The 22,058-nt window shown below is 39.4% G+C and overlaps 1 protein-coding gene and 1 long non-coding RNA gene across 3 annotated transcripts in view; one reads left to right on the plus strand and one right to left on the minus strand.

Moving 5' to 3' along the window:
- TMEFF1 (transmembrane protein with EGF like and two follistatin like domains 1) overlaps positions 1-22,058 on the plus strand; it is a 217,185-nt gene that overhangs the window by 84,717 nt on the left and 110,410 nt on the right. Inside the window, exon 2 of the mRNA XM_075826790.1 lies at positions 14,494-14,606. Within this exon, the coding sequence (XP_075682905.1) occupies positions 14,494-14,606 (113 nt within the window). The remainder of the gene's footprint in view (positions 1-14,493; positions 14,607-22,058) is intronic.
- On the minus strand, positions 3,674-21,986 carry LOC142651747 (uncharacterized). 2 transcript variants are annotated; one of them, XR_012847707.1, is made up of 3 exons: positions 21,898-21,986; positions 7,982-8,180; positions 3,674-3,819 (listed from the first exon to the last, which is right to left on the minus strand). It is a non-coding gene; the product is annotated as an uncharacterized LOC142651747 (long non-coding RNA). The 2 variants fall into 2 exon arrangements; XR_012847708.1 differs by lacking the exon at positions 21,898-21,986 and adding an exon at positions 19,610-19,675.

Here is a 22,058-nt window from a genome sequence, read left to right on the forward strand (position 1 = left end):
GCACCTATCGATTATTTGTATGCAGGCACACTGGGGGGGAATTTACTAAGACTGGCATTTAATGCGCCATTCTTAAACTAAAGTGCGCTGCAATGCAATGCAAATATGGCACATCATCGGCTGTCCATGCACCAGAAATAGAAATCTATGCCTGCTACAAGATTTGCGCCTTAATTTAAGCCAATTTCTGGCATAATTTATGCTAAATCTTTCTGTCCATGGGATATACTGCCCATCCAATAAACCCCACATACTTTTCTCACCACTTTTGAAAGTGTGGAAATGTGTGAAAGTAGCCAATTATAGTGCAATTATGGCTTGCTCCATAATTTGTGACTTTTCCACACCATAAAAGATGCGTAAAGCCTTCGATAAAATGTCCCCTTTATTTCACACAATTTTTTAAGTATAGTGTAGGAACACACTATGTGTAAACACTGCGGATTTTCTGCATTGAATTTAATTGCGGAAAATCTGCAATGTAATACAGTAGCAGCAGTGTGGATGAAATTTGAACAAATCTCATTCACACACTGCAGAAAAAATCAGCCGGTTAAACCTGCATCAAACAACTGTGTGTTGCAACTTATGCGGCGGAAATCTTCTGATTCCATCGCAAAAATCGCAAGTGAGAAAAAAATAACCATTTTATTTGAAATTAATAAAAACGTCATACTTACCCCCCCTGTCGTAGTCCTAGCGACAACATTCCCTATTCTGAACGCAGCCCGGCCTCATGTTTCATCCTATGTGACTGTGCAGCGGTCACATGGACTACAGCGTTATCCCTGGAGGCTGGGCTACGCTCAGAAAAGAGGAACGCGTCCCCATTACTACGGCCAGTCTAAACTACTTTTCCCTGCAGGATATCCGCAGCGGACATGCCACCCGAAAAACTGCACCACTATTGGGCGGAATTCCCAGCGGATATCCACCTAGTGTGTTCCTACCCTTATCATTTGGCATAAATATGAAATAAAGGGTGGAAAAAATCCCAGGAGCTAAACGGCCAACATGCCAAAGAAATTGCTGCTAACGCGTAACTTTTTGGGATTATTATTTTTTTTTATGACTATGGAAATGTATATTTTTTGACTACTAAAAATAAATAAAACAGGCGCCTGGTGAGGTCTAACTAGTTCCCAGTTTTTTTGGCTTTGCCTTCTTTGTCACCCATGGGGATGGGTGAATTTAGGTACCAAGCATGAATAGTTTCTTAGTAAGGAGGGACAATTTTTACAGTAGTAAAGACTTTGCCTCCACTTCTTATAGCAGAACAATGAACATTTGTCTTACAAGACATTATTACCCAAAACTATATTAATTTTATTGTGCGCCGTCATGTTTTCTCTTCTGAATGCACCTTAGTTAATGGTTTTAGAATAAGTTATCTGAGGTTGCCTCACATATCACTTTGGCATAATGCTGACTCCACCTGTAACTAAACTTATTGAGATAAAGGCATGTTGTCAACCTTGCCAGATCAAAAATAAGTTATCAATGTAATGCTTGTAAAATATGATCTGGGATATAGGCAAGCCATGCATTTGCTTATAGGACAGCTGCAATGTGACTAGCTAGCAAGCACAAAAGTTAAAGAAAATAGGTAAGACTCAGTTCAGGGAACTCCGTCCTTACACTTTTTAGTTTCCACTGGAAATGCGAACGTTTCTGAGCAGAAATGCTAGTATATGGTAAGAATGAAAAAAATTGAGTGGATATAGACCTTCCTAATGCTAGTCTGAACTGAGCCTAAAATCTGAGAAATCCAATCTAAAAAAGTAAAGGTAGAATAATTACATTAAACTATTTTAATAGAGCTTCCCTTTTATGAAAATGTCTCCCCCCCAAAAAATTAAAATAAATGGTATTCTCATGGAAAAATTTATTCTCATACGCTTGCTCTCATAAATTTTCTTCCACTCTAATCCTGCACATTAGTGTGAGCTAGAGATACTCTACCTCCTGTAAATGGGGATTGTAAGTCAGCATCATAGTCAGCCATTTTGGAGGCTATGGAGAACTGTCTTTTGTCACCCAGTCACAGAAGTTACCTAAAAGTATCCAAACACCACTCTGCTCTTTTTCCTCCATCCCCTCTACCATTTCCTAGCCTAACAGCCTTGTTCATGTTACTTTGATAGTCACATCCCTGCATTGTCAGTGCCTACTGGGATCACACACACACACACACACACACACACACACACACACACACACACACACACACACACACACACACACATAATATTTACTAAAGAAGTTAAAGAATAAGCCTTTCTGTATAAGGCTAAGTTCACACTTGCATTGTATAATCCATTATTCTAAAACCCTATTCACTTCTGTGTTGGAGGCTCTGTTAGGGACGCAGCAGCTATTGTTTCCAGTAAAATCATGGAAAACAGACAGATCCCATTAAAGTCAAAGGGTTCCATTGGAACGTTTCTTCTGTTATTCCCCTGTTCTGCTCCTCTGAAGGAGCAGAACAATGGAACACACCGATGCAGGTGTGAGCATAGCATGATCCATTTTAGCTCAAATAAAGATAAAAACTGATCCATTAAAAATCCCAGTGAAATCAATGGGATTTTTAATTGCATCCGCTAGCGTCTGTTCGCGTAGATTATGTTAGTCATCTGTTTTTTTTACGGAGATAAAAGTGCAGAGTACAGGGCTTTTTCTCCGTTCAAAAAAACAAATGTCTAACCGATGGGTTATTTTTTTATCATTAGTGTCACTGTAAAATGCATATAAACGGATTGTAATCCATTTGCATCCGTTATTTTGATTTCCATGGGACAGATCAGTTTTTATCTTTATTCTGATCTAAAAATGAATCACAGTGTATAACGGATTATACAACACAAGTGTGAATTTAGCCTAAAATGCATATAAAATTAAATTTTCATTTCATTGAATTATTCATATAAGCAACTTTGAACCTGTGTCTTTTTTAAAATTAATAGGTATTGTTATTAAAGTTTACAAAACAGTGACAATTATCACCACCCCATTTTACCCGCCCTCCCCCACCCATAAAACATTTAAAAGAGAAATAGTAGGAAATGCACTGTTAACTCTTGTTCACATTTTGTAAGGAGCACAGACTTCAACATACAAATATGGAAGCAAAGCAGAAACACACAGACCAAAGATCTCCACCCCCAGCATATCATGTCACAAATCCAATAGAGTTTGGTTGAACTGGTCAGTTTCCTCTTTTCAAGTATACCCCTGGTGAAATAGCTAACGCCTGCCGACTCTAGTCGAAGACGAAGTGGCTGTGTATGTGTGCATCTTCCTCGCTTCACTTCTATGGGAGTTACAGAAACAGCCGAGCTCGCGAGGTAGGTATCTCCCGTTATTGGAGCTGGGACTTGCATCTAGCAGACTTTATAGCTTATCCCATGGATATGCCATAAATGTTTACGTTGGAATTATCCCTTTAAGTACAGCTGGCTGCCACTAATGGTCTACAGTAGTTAAACATCTTCTAGAATCTGCTGTGCGAGCATCAAGAGTGCTGAAAAGTTGTCTAGGTCCTTGAGAGTCACACATTTAATTCTGCTAATGGTTGCTCATCCTTTCTGTAACCTCTGTACCTCTTTCTTCTGACAAGAACTAAGCGCACACCCCATTCTTTCATTAAATGTTTTTACTTGCATCCCTCAGCATCTCATCTTTCAACAAAAGCCCAGACCTTTAAAGCCCCCAGCGTCTTTCATTTAGCCCGGTATTGTTTAATTCTGCATGCTTGAATTGTAAACTTACCACGTCCTTTTCTATGATTTCATCTGTTCTGGGTCAAGACATAAAAGGCTGTTTAAGAGCAGAAGGCTAAAATTAACTGAGGTCCTGACTTTTTTTTGCCTTAGAGCAAATTTTAGACTTTAATGATGAAAAACATGCTTTAAAAAAAATTTCATGCGATTCTACAGTAGATGCAATGCAATAGTTCACAGAGCATACAACAGAGTGCGTAAGCACAATATAATAGCTAAAAATGCAAGAACACAATCAAAATGGGTCCAAACAGTTGTTAGCTCCATCATATCCTTCTCCAGATTGCTTAATAAATTAGGAAAACATTTCAGAATTCTACTGTATATCTAAGAGCAGTTGCAGGAATAACTGTTAAAAGGATTTTTTTGGTTTTATGAAGATAAACCTAATGGGGTTGTTCTGATGGGCCTAATATGGACATCATAGAGGGGGTTCCCTACTAAACCATCACCCGCTATTAGCCAGAGCAGAGTCGCTGCAAAGAGCTACTCCTGCTCTGAAGCATTGCGCATAACCTTATATTACATGGTCACCCATTCGTTTAAATGGTCGCCGGTTTTGCCAGATGGTCATTGATGTTTTCAGCGGCCGGACCCACAACTTTCTTTCTAACGTACTTCTGCTGGTTGCTAACAGAGAGCTTTAGTAAAGCAGTGTAACAGTTTTTCATATATCAGATTAATATGCAGCACCTGCTGAATTTACCAGAATGCAAATTACCAAAGTTCTATGCAGATTTTAAGCCAGCAAGGAATACGGGGAGATTTAATCTTTGTAGCTGGTAGTATTGTGGATGTAGCTAAACTAGAATACAGACTGTGGCTCAGAACCAGTACAAGAAATACAAGATCAGTGTGGAAAACTTTGGACATATCAAATAGCCGGGCCATGCTTTTGTCAGAAACAGCGCTACACCTATACATTGGCTTGGTCTGTTATTGCAGTTCAGTCCCATTCAATTGAATTGTGGATTATCTGCCATACCAGAAACAGCCCATGGACAGACATCAGGAAATATAAGAAACAAGGGGACATTCCCTCATGTAATATTTCACTACAAATTGGAATGACTGGTAGAAACCATAAAGAAATGTGTTCACCCATTAAAACAAAAATATCAGTTTATAACATGTAGCGTGGAGAGAATGACTGGTAGCCAAATAACTTCTTCAATCCAGGCTTCTGCACGTGCCACGGACAAATAAAATAAAATTATGTCTTGTTTGCCATAAAAATAAAATAAAAATGGTGTCTTGTCGTTTTGTATCCAAGATGACAAGCTTGGTTAGAAGATGGGCTTTAGGTCAACATCAAGTCTTTTCTTAATTGTGGTTTATATAACCTACATAATTGAGCGCAATTGTGGCCTACAATATATAGGCCGCACCCTTCAAACTTTGAGAAAACTGTTCAACAAACACAGATCCAAAGTGTCTAATGTCTATCCCCTACATACATTCACGAGACAAGGGCAATTCAACACAAAGGCAATTTTTTCCAATTTTATTGTCACTCCTATTGAGCAGGTTTAAACTAAATTGGCCAACCGCTATGAACTTTAAAAAAACCTGAGATGTATTGGATCTTTAAATTACGTACACTCATCCCGGAAGGTCTCAATGAGGGAGTATAATAACTGTATTGATACACCTATCTTCAGATTAGGTATCTTAGTACCTATAGTACTGTATAATAATACTACAAATGTTAATACGTGCAAATGTCTCCGCCCAATAAATTTAATGTAATTCTCAGCCAGTGGGTGCTACTGTGCTGCAAATGCAATTGAATACAATAGTGACAATAATTCACTCTCTGACCCCTGATATCAGCGCAGGAACATCAATGCGCCTGCCTACACTTAGCTGACAACTGTACAGGCCGGAAGAGACCTGAAGAGTAAGCTGCACCGTTTAATGTGGGAACAGGGCTAGGTGATCCTTACTTTAAGGGACATATTTCTTCATAGGAAGGCACTAATGGGGCATCACTATTATGTTGGGAGCACTAAGGGAGCATAACTACTGTGTGAGGGGCACTAATGGTGCATCACTACAGTGAAGGGGGCACAGTGAGTGCATCATTACTGTATAAGTGGCACTAAGGGGGCATCATTCCTATGTGAGGACAATAAGGGGTCATCCGTGCTCTATGAGGGCACTAGGCGAGTATAATTACTGTGAGGGGACACTAAAGGGGCATCCTTACTGTATGAGGGGTACTAAGGTGGCATTATTACTATCAAAGGGCACTAACGGGCATCATTTCTATGTGGGGGCACTAAGGGGACACCCTTACTATGTGGGTGTACTAAGAGGACACCCTTACTATGTGGGGGCACTAAGGAGCATTCTTACTGTATGTGGGGCACGTATGGGGAATATACACAGTCGAGTCACATTATTATGACCACCAGCTAATATCCAGAGTAACCCGCTATGTGCAGCACGAACAGCAGGTAGACGGGCTGGGAGTAACTTAATAAGGTGCTGGTAGGTTGTTTCAGGTATCTGGAGCCATGCTGACTGCAGTGCATCCCACATTTGCTGGAGGGCGCGTAGGGGAGGATCTATAGAGTGAACAAGACGTTCGAGGTGGTTCCACAGATGCTCAATCTGGTTCAAGTCTGCCAAATTAGGGGGCCAGGGAAGAACTTGTAAGTCTTGGTCATGCTCTTCTAACCATGTAGGACATTTCTAGCCATGCGAGATGTCACATTGTCTTGCTGGAAGATTCTATCTGCCCCAGGAAAGACGAACAATAGGTATGGGTGAATGTGATCTGCAACAATGGATTCATACCCATATCGGTTCAGAGTGCCTTCCACATGGATGAGTGGGCGCAGAGAATGCCATGAAAAAATTCCCCAGACCAAAAGACTGCTGCTACCAGCTTGTGTTCTTCCAGCAATGGTTGCAAGGTGTTTGCTCTCTGATGTTTCTCGCCTGACACGCGACTCATCTGAGAAGGCAATGCTTTGCTAATTATCGGTAGTCCAATTCCGCTACTGCCATGCAAATTGAAGCCTTTTTTTCTGATGCACTTTTGTTCGCATAGGAGCAGTGACCATCCATCTGCTTCGGAGCCCCATACGCAGTAGGGTTCGCTGAACTGTTGTTTTAGACACACGTCTGGTAGCCCCGTGGTTGATTTTCACGGCGAGCTGCTCCACTGTGGCATGTCATTTGGCCCCCGCGCATCTTCGTAGCCAACGTTTACCTCTAACATCATTGGCACGTGGTTCTCTGCAGTTTCCACATTGGTTATTCCCAATAGTGCCATTTGTCCACTCACGATACACAATAACCACAGCTGCACGCAAACAGTTCACAAACTGCACTGTTTGAAAAATACGGCCACCCTTGGCCTGAAAGCCAATAATCATCCCTTTTTGCAACTCTGATATGAGTGATATCAGACGAGTGATATGTGTTCAGACAGCCTATCACACACCTTATATACCCACCAAGCCAGCCCACGACACATCCCTTCCTTTATGGGCTACGCGCTGCTGACGTCAAAAGTAGAAGGTGGTCATAATAATGTTACTCGACTGTGGGGGCATCCCTAAAACAAAGGGGGCACTATGAGAGTGTGTGCGGCATAAAGGGCACTATTACTTTGTGGGAGCACTATTACTGTGTACTGCGCTAAGGGGGGCAAAAGTAATTTTGTTAAATTCAGAATTCCCACCTCTTTTTTTTTTCACCAAATGCCCCTTTCCCACACTAGGGAATATAACTTGTTACATCTTAATATAAACATGCAATAGATGCACACATTTTTAGGCTATTTTCCCCTATTAGCAACTGTACAAGTCACTTCTCATTGGCAGAGTTCACTATGTTTACTTGCCATTTAAATTGTATCAGCTGGACAAATAGCTTTGGTAACCACCAATGCAAACAATCCTATTGGTTATTCTTAACCACGTGACTGGGCTCAGTGCTGATTGGCCCCTGTCTACTCTGCATCTCCATGACAACGCGAACACTTCAGCCGTACAAGCTGTTTATTGTCTACAACATTGTATCGATAGTTAAAATCTTCACACCTAACGGGGTAGTTCTTCACCCTAGACATATCAAACCATTTATCCGCATGAGGCTGATATCAGCTGAATTTAAAGGGGTGATCGATGATCAATTATAACCTGTGAATAACATTTTTATCAATATAACATTTTATTATAGCTCACCTTGGTGCTAATACCAATGAGTTTCTGTCTGTTGTTTATAAATGTAATCATTTTATGTATATGGAGCAACTTTGGAGTATCCTGTTATTCTTGTCTCTTTTGACCTGATGATGTATTCCTCCTCGAAACGCGTAATTCGTTGTGAGACCAATAAAAATACTTTTCTTGTAACTATTCTTGTTGTTGTGGAAGTAACTTCCTAGAATAACAGATAGCGCCATACAAGACATAAGTTTTAGTTTATTTACATGGACAAAAATTTAGCTTTTTCGAAGAAAAAAACGGGACCCTTTTTTCTAAGCCTTGGCAACTACTTTAAATTTGTTTGTACACGTTTGTGCTTATATTGTACGCTGCAGTGCAGAACCAAGCTCATGACATTATTGGTAACATACACACCATGTCCATTGTCAATTATTCACAGGAGGGAAAGGCACAATGCAGAGCAATTTCTCTGGTGGCCATGTACTCTACGTCCTGTCATTGAAGAGTTGGTTTATAGTGACAGCTGTACAATATTTTGGCCTCAGTAATGGCGTGCAGATGGACAAGCAGTCATTTTGGGAAGTATACTTCAGCATGTGAACTGTCATTATTGTAATCCTCCTAATAATAATGCTGTGCCCATACTTATAGGACTAGAGAAGTGTTTCCCAAACAGGGTTATCTGGGGTTCCTCGGAGCCTGGGCAGGGACTTCTCCTGAAGACAGCAGCAATACCCGTCACTTTTATAGTTGGGACGCAAACTGATTTCAACCTGCTCGAAGATGCTTGGCAAAACAGTCAACACTTCTAAGACGGGACATAGTGCTCGGGCATTGGAATTGATAAGAATTATGGGATGTTTTATAAGTACAATCTTTTATAACACAGAGCTTCTGTGAGGTAGGACTGGGGTAGTGGTTCCCTAGGAGCAAACATTTTTTCAAGGTTACCCCATTATAATTAGGTTGGGAACTGAACTAAATGGTTGCAACAGCCCTGCTCCTAACATTTATAATACTAGTATCTTCTAATTTGGCAGAGGGGCCTTTAGGCTCCTCAGGGACCAGGACCCGGGTGCAACTTCAGCCTCAGCACTCCCTATGTCCTTGAAACCAATGCAATTTATGAACCTAGGAATAATTATATAGCAATATGTGTTACTGTTAGGAAACATACGTGATTAAAATATTGCATGTTGAATGTAATAGTATGTGATGTTTGATGGCAAATACTAATTCTAAACACATAGCGGCAGTGACGTGTTTAATTTATCCAGTGTAATTTTCCTTCCATTTTTCAATAATTAGAAACACATCAAAGCAATCAATGGGCACAGCTGGTATCATTGCTGCTAATTCACTGAGAGATATGTATCTTAGGCTCCCAGATATAACACATTTACACTGTGTTCCAGAAGACATTACGAGGCAGATGTATTCTATCTATCTCTCTCATATCTATCTCTCTCATATCTATCTCTCTCATATCTATCTCTCTCATATCTATCTCTCTCATAGATAGATAGATAGATAGATAGATAGATAGATAGATAGATAGATAGATAGATAGATAGATAGATAGATAGATAGATAGATAGATAGATAGATAGATAGATAGATAGATAGATAGATAGATAGATAGATAGATAGATAGATAGATAGATAGATAGATAGATAGATAGATAGATAGATAGATAGATAGATAGATAGATAGATAGATAGATAGATAGATAGATAGATAGATAGATAGATAGATAGATAGATAGATAGATAGATAGATAGATAGATAGATAGATAGATAGATAGATAGATAGATAGATAGATAGATAGATAGATAGATAGATAGATAGATAGATAGATAGATAGATAGATAGATAGATAGATAGATAGATAGATAGATAGATAGATAGATAGATAGATAGATAGATAGATAGATAGATAGATAGATAGATAGATAGATAGATAGATAGATAGATAGATAGATAGATAGATAGATAGATAGATAGATAGATAGATAGATAGATAGATAGATAGATAGATAGATAGATAGATAGATAGATAGATAGATAGATAGATAGATAGATAGATAGATAGATAGATAGATAGATAGATAGATAGATAGATAGATAGATAGATAGATAGATAGATAGATAGATAGATAGATAGATAGATAGATAGATAGATAGATAGATAGATAGATAGATAGATAGATAGATAGATAGATAGATAGATAGATAGATAGATAGATAGATAGATAGATAGATAGATAGATAGATAGATAGATAGATAGATAGATAGATAGATAGATAGATAGATAGATAGATAGATAGATAGATAGATAGATAGATAGATAGATAGATAGATAGATAGATAGATAGATAGATAGATAGATAGATAGATAGATAGATAGATAGATAGATAGATAGATAGATAGATAGATAGATAGATAGATAGATAGATAGATAGATAGATAGATAGATAGATAGATAGATAGATAGATAGATAGATAGATAGATAGATAGATAGATAGATAGATAGATAGATAGATAGATAGATAGATAGATAGATAGATAGATAGATAGATAGATAGATAGATAGATAGATAGATAGATAGATAGATAGATAGATAGATAGATAGATAGATAGATAGATAGATAGATAGATAGATAGATAGATAGATAGATAGATAGATAGATAGATAGATAGATAGATAGATAGATAGATAGATAGATAGATAGATAGATAGATAGATAGATAGATAGATAGATAGATAGATAGATAGATAGATAGATAGATAGATAGATAGATAGATAGATAGATAGATAGATAGATAGATAGATAGATAGATAGATAGATAGATAGATAGATAGATAGATAGATAGATAGATAGATAGATAGATAGATAGATAGATAGATAGATAGATAGATAGATAGATAGATAGATAGATAGATAGATAGATAGATAGATAGATAGATAGATAGATAGATAGATAGATAGATAGATAGATAGATAGATAGATAGATAGATAGATAGATAGATAGATAGATAGATAGATAGATAGATAGATAGATAGATAGATAGATAGATAGATAGATAGATAGATAGATAGATAGATAGATAGATAGATAGATAGATAGATAGATAGATAGATAGATAGATAGATAGATAGATAGATAGATAGATAGATAGATAGATAGATAGATAGATAGATAGATAGATAGATAGATAGATAGATAGATAGATAGATAGATAGATAGATAGATAGATAGATAGATAGATAGATAGATAGATAGATAGATAGATAGATAGATAGATAGATAGATGACCCCCACCGATCAAAAAGTGATGGCATACCCTATCGATATTCAATGACTTTCTAATATGGGAATAACCCTTTAAGTTATGCAGACAGAAGCTAAAATGGGTTGTCAGGAATGTTCTGCATATGTATGGTATACAAAGCATTCGGGCTCCTGACAGAGACAGGGCAGCTGTCATGGGAGTACTACTTGCTGTTTAATAGCACCATGTCTTGTGCAGACAAAATAATCCCAGCTTTTTGCTTATTTGAGGACTGGAAGCCGGTGCTGACAGGGGATAAATACTTCAAACTTGACCTCTTTCATATGAAATGCCTCATCCTGCTCCTCTTTTCCTATTTTTCTCTGGATTCATTTAACCTGGACTGATTTAAGTAATTTAAGTTAGAGGTTTTTCTTCCGTTCAATTAAAGTTCTGACAACTGGGAATGCAGTGAAACAAAAAGATAACTATAAAAACGTGTCTCAGCTGAAATGTGTAATTCTTCCTTCCAATTGGAATAGAGTGTTTTATTTAACTTTTTTTTCTTTTAAGGGAGTGTCCAAATGGAAAGAAATAAAAACTGCTGCGGATTTCGCAGGGGAATTTGTTTCGGATTTCATTGTGGATTTCACCCTTCTAAATGTAAGGAGTGAAATCCGCTGTGAGGCTATGTCAACACACAGCGGATACGCTGCGTAAATATATGCTCCCTGGTGGCTGCAGGGAATTCCGGAAGAATAACCGCACAAAATTGTTGTACATTTTTTCGGCCCGGTATTGTCCTCTCCAGAAAATAACTGCAAAAAAAATAAAACGCCCATACTTACCCTTTGACATCCTGCAGATCGGCCTCCTGGGATGATGTTTCATTCGGTGTGACTGTTGCAGCCTATGATTGGTTGCAGCAGTCACATGGGCTGAAACGTCACCCGAGGAGGCCGGCCTTGATGAAGAAACAGAATTCTGGATAAGTATAAAATTATTTTTTGTTGCGATTTTTGCGGTGGAATCTGAGCTTTTCCGACGCAAAAATCACAGCATCTGCTACCTCTCCATTGAATCCGATGGGAAAAACACGCAACAAAAATAATTACGCAAATACAATTGAAATTTTCTTCATTTACACAGCGTGTGGATGAGATTTGTTCAAATCTCATCCACTTTGCTGCTACTGTATTATGCTGTGGATTTTCTGCAACAGAATACGTTGCGGAAAATCTGCAGTATTTATGCTATGTGTGAATTTACCCTGATAATCCACGGAAGAATTGACATGTTTGGATCAATTCTTGTGCGGATATTTTTCTGCAGTGTGTGGATGAGATTTCTTGAAATGTCATCCACTTTGCTGCTACTGGAACACGCTGCGTAATTTCCGCCTGCAAATCTGAATGGCAAATCCACATCGTATCCGCCCTGTGTGAACATACCCTAAAAGTAGTAACATTTGTGGTACCTTAAAGGGTTTGTTTATATTGGGGTTTCTAGTAGAACTCTAGTAGAAATCATTGGGTCTTCTAGGATATGGTATACCTACTATTGAATAAAGTTTAATAGAGTGTTACATCGGCATCACTGCCCTATTACCTAAGTAGATACTGAATTACCATTTAAATTCTAACTACTTTGTATATTCTAACTTATTTTTTTTTATAGTACCCAGCAGATATACAACATAAACCGTTTAAATTCAATATTTTTATATTTAATTTGTATTCTTTTGTGTTTACTTGCTGTGGACAGTCCTCAGTGGATCCATTCCCACCTTATTTTTACAGCACACCAGGGTATTCTTTATAGCACAGTCTGGGACTAGAGATGACACTGCCCGTACTGAATAACCTTGGCCCTTTTTTAGCTGTTTTGTGTCAGATGCCGCTTTGCTGTTGGCAGTTTGCAAGCTTTGCTCGGGCAGAACAATATCCTATTATTTTATATTTTTTTTCTTACCTGTTCTCATTTAGGTGCCATAGAGCGTCATTGAGGCGGCCGACAGCCACGCAAGCACCTCGTTTGGCGCGGTCTCAAATTGCTCGGTAATGGTGTTAAAGTGTGTATTCATTAATGGCTGCATGATTTTGCAGGTAAACAGCCGTTTTGCCTGCCACTAAGCACTGCCATTAACGAGCAGTTTGACAACTGTGCCGAACGGGGTTGTCGACCGTATAGCGGCTGCGTCAATGTCGCTCCGTTGGGCCTTACCCTTACACGGTCTTTGCATGTCTCCGCCAATGATGTTGTTCTTAACATTGTATGTCAGACCAGATAAGTGCAGGTAAAGTTACTCTAGCCTTCTAGTATTAACTTCTAAAACAAAATGCGTGCTGCTTGCCAAGCAGGAATAAATAACGCGCTATAATATCAGCATTAAAAATCACTGCACGTGTGAGCATGGAAAGTGCTGAGTACTCGGAGATCGCTATATACACGGGTATTGTATGATGAAAAGTTATGTAACTTTCTAATATACGTTCAGTTTTAATTCCAATTTTTCACCATTTTTGAAATTCAGTGATTGCTGACAGGGAATTTCCTTAGGATAGGTCATCAATATTAGATTGGTAAGTATCAAACTCCTGTCTTCCCCACTGACCAGCTGACTGAAGGGCCGGGGCGACGAACGCCATGGCCTATTCATAGCTTACCAGAAATCTCCGTACACATCCGTAGCAGCTGTGCCTGGGATCGCAGTTCCAGTGAATAGGACTGAGCTGCAATCCCAAGCACAGTTTATATGGATGTGTACAGCGCTCTGCCTGGTAAACATTAAAAAGGGCACAGCGTTTGTTCCAGTGGCCCCTTCAGTCAGCTGATCAGCGGGGGGAGGGGGCGCCAGGAGTCAGATCCCTACCGATCTGATATTGATGACCTATCCTAAAGATAGGCCATCGAAATAAAATTGCCCAGAACCCCTTTAAAGTGATCATACTGAACCAAAAATGTGTATAAACTAACTGAATCATAATTTAAATTTTTCTATTCAAGTGTTATGGAAAAAATGTTCACATGGGCTTTATTCATCCAATATTTTAGATTATTCATACAAATATGGCTGGATTCACATGGGCCAGAAATGTTGCGGATCTCATCCAACGTCAAAAAAATCGACAGCATTTCCGTCCCGTGTGAATCCAGCCTAACAAGTAATATTGGATTATAGTAGTCTCAGCAGTCATAACATAATAGTATTAACTTTTAAAGGGTTTTTTTTTATATATTACAGAGCTGAACATGAGGGAGTCGGAAGTACGACGAGTATGTGATGAAACAACCTGTAAATATGGAGGAGTGTGCAAAGAAGATGGGGATGTAGTGAAATGTGCTTGCCAGTTTCAGGTAAAGACAAGCATAGTACTTTCTACAGGGAACAGGAACACCTTTAGGCCTTATTCAAGGACTGGCTAGCAGGCAGTATCAGACTGGGGTACCTAAGGCCCACTTTATAATTACATGGATATATGAGGCTAGGTTAGGTTAACACAGAGGCGTAGCTAGGCTTTCCTTCACACAGGGCAAAGATTCAGTTTGGCGCCCCCTCCCCATATGAACCTTAACTCCTTTAACCCCCCTTTTCCATTTTAAAATCTGGGTTGAAGTTCTCTGCAAAGGTGCAACAATGCTAAAGAGCTTCATTCTGCCCCACTTAGTAATAATGCCTCCTAGTGCCCCCCACTCAGTATTAATGCCTCCTAATACCCCCACTCAATAATAATTCCGCTAAGTGCCCCCTCTGTTATAATGCCCCCTAGAAACCCCACTCAGTAATAATGCCTTCATGTTTCCTAGTGCCCTCCACTAAATAATAATGCACCCTGGTGCCTTTGACTCCGTAATAATGCCCCCTACGCACCAACTTTCAGTAATGATGCTTCCTAGTGCCCTCACTTTGTAATAATGCCTACTAGCGCCCCCCACTGAGTAATAATGCCTCCTAGTGACCTCCACTCAGTAATAATGCCCCATAGTACCCCCAATCAGTAATAATGCCCTCTTGTACCCTGACTCAGTAATAATTCCCCATAGTACCCCCACTCAGTAATTATGTCCTCTAGTACCCCCACTAAGTAATAATGCTTCCTAGTGCCCTCATTCAGTAATGTTTTTAGTGCACCTCACTCAGTAATAATGCCCTTCAGTGTCCCCACTCAGTAATAATGCCCCCAAGTCCCCCTACTGAGTAATAATGGCTGCTAGTGCCTTCCACTCATCAATAATTTCCCCTAGTGCCCTCACTTAGTAGTAATGCCTCCTAGTGCCCCGGTCAGTAATAATGCCCCCATAGTATCCCCACTCAGACTTATTTGGTATCGCCGCATTATTACTATTTTATTTTATATATTACTACTTTTGTTTTTTAAAACCGCACATTAACAGTTTGCAGTTTTTTTATATTTCATTTTACAAACGCACAAAAACACCAAACCTAGAACATTCTACACAGCGGGGAATGTTTATCAACAGTGTTATAGGAATGATATTTTGCAGAATACACCAAACATATCAACATGGCACCTGCTTCGTAATACATTTGGCGCAGATCATAGCATACTAGACAAACTTCCTTATGCCACCCTGTGACTTTTGTATGTGTATGCCAGTTTTAGATGCCATCATGCATCTTTTTTTCAAATCTGTTTTACATGTCTTCGGAGATTAAAAATAACATCCGTCTTTCATAAACGTGGTGCACGTCACTTACAGCATTTTTCCGGCTCATTGGCCCACATTCAGCAAGTTCACGCCTGATTTTGGTGGAAGTTGCACAGGTTAAAAGTCGCATAAAGTTGCATTAAAAAAAATACACGCCAGAAAAGTGGGTGTGGTCGATCTGTAATTGTACGTTTACACTCATTTACCAACGGCAAAGGCTAAATAAGGCACAAATTGGTGGCGCAAATGTACAGCTACTCATAGCAGGTGCAAAAAGAAATTCAAACAGTCAGACAATTCTAAATGCACCAGATATATTAAGAGACGTGTGACTTTATATAAGTTGGGCCGTATTCACATGAGCGTTGAATACTTCCATGTGACGGTCCTTAAAACAACGGCCGTCACACGGACCTATGTAAGTCAATGGGGCCGTTCACACGACCGTTGTTTCCACGGAGCGTGTGAAGTGTCCCTGAAAAAATAGGACATGTCCTATTTTTTTGCGCTTCACGCATCCCTCCATAGACTCTAGTCTATGGGGGATGCGTGATTACGCGTCCTGCAGTGTACAGCACGGGTGCACCTCGGACGAGTAAAACATTAGCTTTTTATGTCCGAGATTTGCAACGCTCGTGTGAATCTAGCCTAAGTCAAAGTTAGGCGCCATTCTCAACAACTACACTCTCCAATTTCATTGGTGCAAAATACAACCACTGCTACATAATAAGGCACCAAATGACACCAGTAAAAATACTGCATAGTGGCACAGGAGCTTCAAGTTATGCCTCATGCAATTTTAGAATACATATGCCATGAGATAAGTCGCAGCAGAGCCCTATCCTTTCTTATACCTACAGACATCTCAGTAAGGGTATGTTCACACGGCTTATGTTCTGCCGTTTTTCGGGCCGTAAACGCCAGAAAACGGCAGAAAAATCGGAAGCAGCACGCCTCCAAACATCTGCCCATTGATTTCAATGGGAAAAACGGCGTTCTGTTCCGATGGACCGTTTTTTTACGCTGCCGTTTTGAAAAACGACTGCGTAAAAAAACCGCCGCGAACAAGAAGTGCAGGACACTTCTTGGGACGTTTTTTTAGCTATTTTTCATTGACTCTATTAAAAAAAGCTCCAAAAACGGCCGTGAAAAACGCCATGAAAATTGCGAGTGGCTTATAAAACGTCTGAAAATCAGGAGCTGTTTTCCCTTGAAAACATCGCCGTATTTTCAGAAGTTTTTGAGTTTGCGTGTGAACATACCCTAAGGGTATGTTCACACGCAGTGGTTTTAGGCATATTTTGGGGAGTTTACGCCTCGAAAAACGCCTGAAAAAACGGAAGCTGAATGCCTTCAAACATATGCCCATTGAAATCAATGGGAAAAACAGCATTTAGTTCATACGGGGCGTCTTTTTACGCCGCTGTTTTAAAAAATGGAGCGTTAACAGACACTCCGTAAAAAGAAGTCACTTCTTAAGTTTTTGGAGCTGATTTTCTATTGAACACTATGAAAAACGCCTCAAAAGAAGCCTCAAAAGAAGCTCCAAATTAAAAGAAGCTTCATTTTCAGCTTCAAAAACGCCTGAAAATCAGAGGCTGTTTTCTCTGAAAACAGCTCCGAATTTTCAGACATTTTTTATTCAGCGTGTGCAAATACCCTGAGGGTATGTTCACACACAGTGGTTTCAGACATAATTCGAGCCGTTTACGCCTCGAATTACGCCTGAGAACACGGCACCATTACGCCTCCAAAATCTGCCCATTGCTTGCAATGGGATTTACGGTGTTCTGTTCCCACGAGACGTAATTTTACGCGTCGTTTTCAAAATACTGCACGTAAAAAGACGCCGCGTCAAAAGAAGTGCAGGTCTTTTCTTGGGACGTTTTTGGAGACGTTTTTCATTGACTCCATTGAAAAACAGCTCCAAAAACGGCCGTAAAATACGCAGCGAAAAACACGAGTTGCTGCAAAAACGTCTGAAAATCTGGAGCTGTTTACCCTTCAAAACAGCTCCGCATCTTCAGACGTTTTTGAGTTTGCGTGTGAACATACCCTCACTGTGACTCTCAACATCCTTGCAGAATACTATCATATTAGTCAAGGAGCAATTCCAATAAGTCAGAAAAACAATTCCCTAAGGGTATGTTCACACGGCCAAATTTCAGACGTATACGAGGCGTATTATGCCTCGTTTTACGTCTGAAAATACGGCTCCAATACGTCGGCAAACATCTGCCCATTCATTTGAATGGGTTTGCCGACTTACTGTGCAGACGACCTGTTATTTACGCGTCGTCGTTTGACAGCTGTCAAACGACGACGCGTAAAAATACAGCCTCGTCAAAAGAAGTGCAGGACACTTCTTTGGACGTTTTTGGAGCTGTTTTCTCATAGACTCCAATGAAAACAGCTCCAAAAACGGACGTAAAAAACGCTGCGAAAACGGCGCGAAAAACGCCGCGAAAAATGCGAGTTGGTCAAAAAACTTCTGAAAAGCAGGGTCTGTTTTCCCTTGAAAACAGCTCTGGATTTTCAGACGTTTTTGTTGACTACGTGTGAACATACCCTAACATAGTAAAGTGGCTCCAACTTGGTGCATCACTTTAAACGAATACCTTAGAAAGTTCTGTACAACGCACTTATAAACCGGTAAAAATAACTTCAAAAATGTATTCATGTGAGCACTTTAAGGCATTTTTCATTTTTCTGTGGATGATCTGTGATGTGAAATAAGTGTTAGGGAATTTTCTGCACCTGCTTTTTAATTATTATGTAGCATTCTGGTCTTTTAGCATTTTCATAAGAAATGAATTATTCTGTGTCAATTGTGGTTAATACATTTCAAAAAGATTTTTTTTTTCTCCAGCTTCAAAATCTTTTAACCCATCCAGATGTCTAGAAGAATATTCTGCAGGTGCATAATTATAATAATTATATTTATTTACTGCCTTTCTGGCAAGAGAAAAAAACATAACAGCTTATCAAAGACAGAAAATCTCGTAGTAATCATGTCCCTAATCTAAATGGGAAAAATACCACACACTTAGGGTATGTTCACACGCAGTGACCAAAAACGTCTGAAAATACAGAACTGTTTTCAGGCGAAAACAGCTCCTGACTTTCAGACGTTTTTGTAGCAACTCGCGTTTTTTGCGGTGTATTTTACGGCCTTTATTGGAGCTGTTTTTCAATGGAGTCAATGAAAAACGCCTCCAAAAACGTCCCAAGAAGTGAGATGCACTTCTTTTTCGCGGGTGTCTTTTTACGCGCCGTATTATGACAGCTTGTGGGAACAGAACACCGTAGATGTTTGTAGGCGTATTAGGGGCGTTTTTTCAGGCGTAATTCGAGGTGTAAAACGCCCGAATTACGTCTGAAAACACTGTGTATGAACATACCCTTATTGCCACTACTAAGAAAGATATTAAAACTCTTTTCAGTGTCTCGAAGGCATCCTCATCTGTTGTAGGGTACCTTCACACGCACCAGTGTGGTAGTGGTGCAAGAATATAAAAACTTGAGCTTTTTGACACTACAAACAGTTCTAAGAAAATGTTTTTCAAGCCCTTCCTTCAAAATCACATACATGTACGTGATCATGTGGGGCTCAACTCTATGCCCGTTGGATCACCTGCTGGAGGTCGGCTGCTAGCCTTGCCACAATAGGAGAAAATTCTGATACTAACCGTTTAACCCTTTCTGCACTTCAATCACGCTGATCGCCCTTCTGCACCACGATCATGCTGAATGCCCTGCTGACAAATAGAGGGTGATGCCTTTATCACTCACCGTCAATCCCAGGACTGACTTCCTTATATTGGAAGCCTGGGGCTTAACAAAGGCCCTCATGGCTGTCCAGAAATAATTCCTGTAAGGGCATAACTAAATTATGCCATAACATAAACCTGTGCATATAAAATGCAATAATGTACTTACAGATAGACTCAAAACTGTAGTTTAAAAAAAATAAAAATTAAAAAGTCTCCTAATGGGACAAATAAATAAATATATAAAATTTACTGTATAAAAAATAACTTTATGATGCTATGATTAAGAGCTACTTACAGCTCAAAGTTTGTTTTTAACTTTAGATTTTATGCCGTGTGCTGGAAAAATGTGGTAATGTGGTAAGAAATAACATTACAAAATAGTTTATATTGAATGATGTATGTTAAACAGTAAAAAACATATACATAAGGCCTCATGCCCACTTCAGTTTTTTCCTTCAGGGTGCTATCCGTTTTTTTCACTGATAGCACCCTGACCCATTCATTTCAATGGGCCCATGCACACGTGTTATTTTCACTGATCCGTTGTTCCGTTCCATCAAAAGTAGAGCATGTCCTACTCTTGTCAGTGATTCCGTGACCGCGGGGCCCATGGAAGTCAATGGGTCCATGAAGAAAACGTTTTTGATGGATCCGTTGCCCTAGCAACGGCAGGGCGTGCCAAAGTTCACAGACTACAGTACACATTCATTCCTGAAGATGTATGTTGAGAGACTCGTTAGCATGGTGCATGATCAAACGGAAACATGGAACGGACACGGAGTGCAGACCGAAACCACACGGATACCATAACGGATCCGTGAAAAACGGCCGTGAAAACGGGGATGGAAGTGTGCATGAGGCCTAATTGGTATCTGTATATTCATAAAACCCATACAATATTTACTATCAATTAATTTGAACAGTAAATGGCATTAAAGTGTATCTTCACTTTCATCAAACTTTTGATATGTCATAGAGACATATCAACATTTCGGATCAGTGGAAGTCAGGGTTCTGAGACCCCCGCCGTTGCTGAAACGAAGGTGCGTTCAACTGAAAGCTATGCACTTTCTACTGTGATCAGCACTCATTGTCAGGGTGAAGACGGCTTACATATACGCTCTTTGTGAAGATTGTCTCGGTTTCAAAGGGGTTAATAGACCAAAGGGAAAATCAGAGGCGAGACCACCAAACAAAACTCGATTTAGGGCATTCTGCAGTTGAAGAACCGCTGAATTCCCTGAAAACCACAAGACATTTCAGCATTCATACTACGGGTTTCTCTATCTCAACTAACACCCCCGAATTTTTTTCAGTGCTTTGATATTTTTACAATTTTTTTGGTCTGTGATAGAATTACCCTTGTCATCAAAAGGAAGCACTCCTTATTTTCCGTTTATCTGCAAAAATAGCTGTTCTGCAGACAGGAATTTGTTTTATGGTCACCTGCAATGTCTTAGAATCACGCTATTTGTACTGCAGTAAATAAACCAGTGAGTGTCTCAGTTTATGTCCATGTACATCACCAGACTGGAATAAATTTACGGTTGGCTAGATATATTGCCGACATTTATCCTATATTTATACTGGAGAACTCAATCTCTTTCAGCCGACCCCTTTTAAGGCCTACTTCAGCTGTTTCTCTACACTATTGTGTCATACCATGGAGTACACTACATGGTCAGGGGATCACTCTAAGAAATGCATCTGCCATTATTATCATGATCATAACTTATTTTAATAGCACTTTCAACTTCCAGTGTGCTGTACAAAGAGAGGTGTTAATTCATATGCAAATGACATTCAAATGAACGCAACACTTCAAACTTAAGGCTCTATTACACGAAAAAAAAAATTTAGTAGGGGCTGCAAATAAAAGAAACCCGAAAAGCAATACTTACCTATCCTTGCCCTTGGGGATCCAGCACTGAGGCTCCGGCGGCACTTCCGGTGATTGTTTACATGCACGTACCATGTAAGCGCTGAGCCCTCTGATTGACTGCAGCGGTCACGTGCTACATGCATGTAAAACAACCACTGGGAATGCCACCAGAGCATCAGCGCAGGCAAGGATAGGTAAGTATTGCTTTTTTCGTTTGTTTCTTTAATTTGCAGTCCCTACTAAAAAAAATAAAAAATTCCCGGATTACCCCTTTAATATTTCTTTATTAAAAAATAATAGGAATTAAACTACCATGACTCACTTTTGTATCTGCTTTTGTCATTGTTATTTTCTTACTTCATGTGTTTTATCTCAATAATTTCTTATCCACTCTTATACATTCATATTTGTCCGTTCCTATATGAAGGTAGGGCAAGGTCATCTCATGCTGCAGTAGGTATGATATTATCACTCTAACACCAT

This window comes from Rhinoderma darwinii, chromosome 5 (genome assembly GCF_050947455.1).
Source record: "Rhinoderma darwinii isolate aRhiDar2 chromosome 5, aRhiDar2.hap1, whole genome shotgun sequence".
NCBI classification, from domain to species: Eukaryota; Metazoa; Chordata; class Amphibia; order Anura; family Rhinodermatidae; genus Rhinoderma; species Rhinoderma darwinii.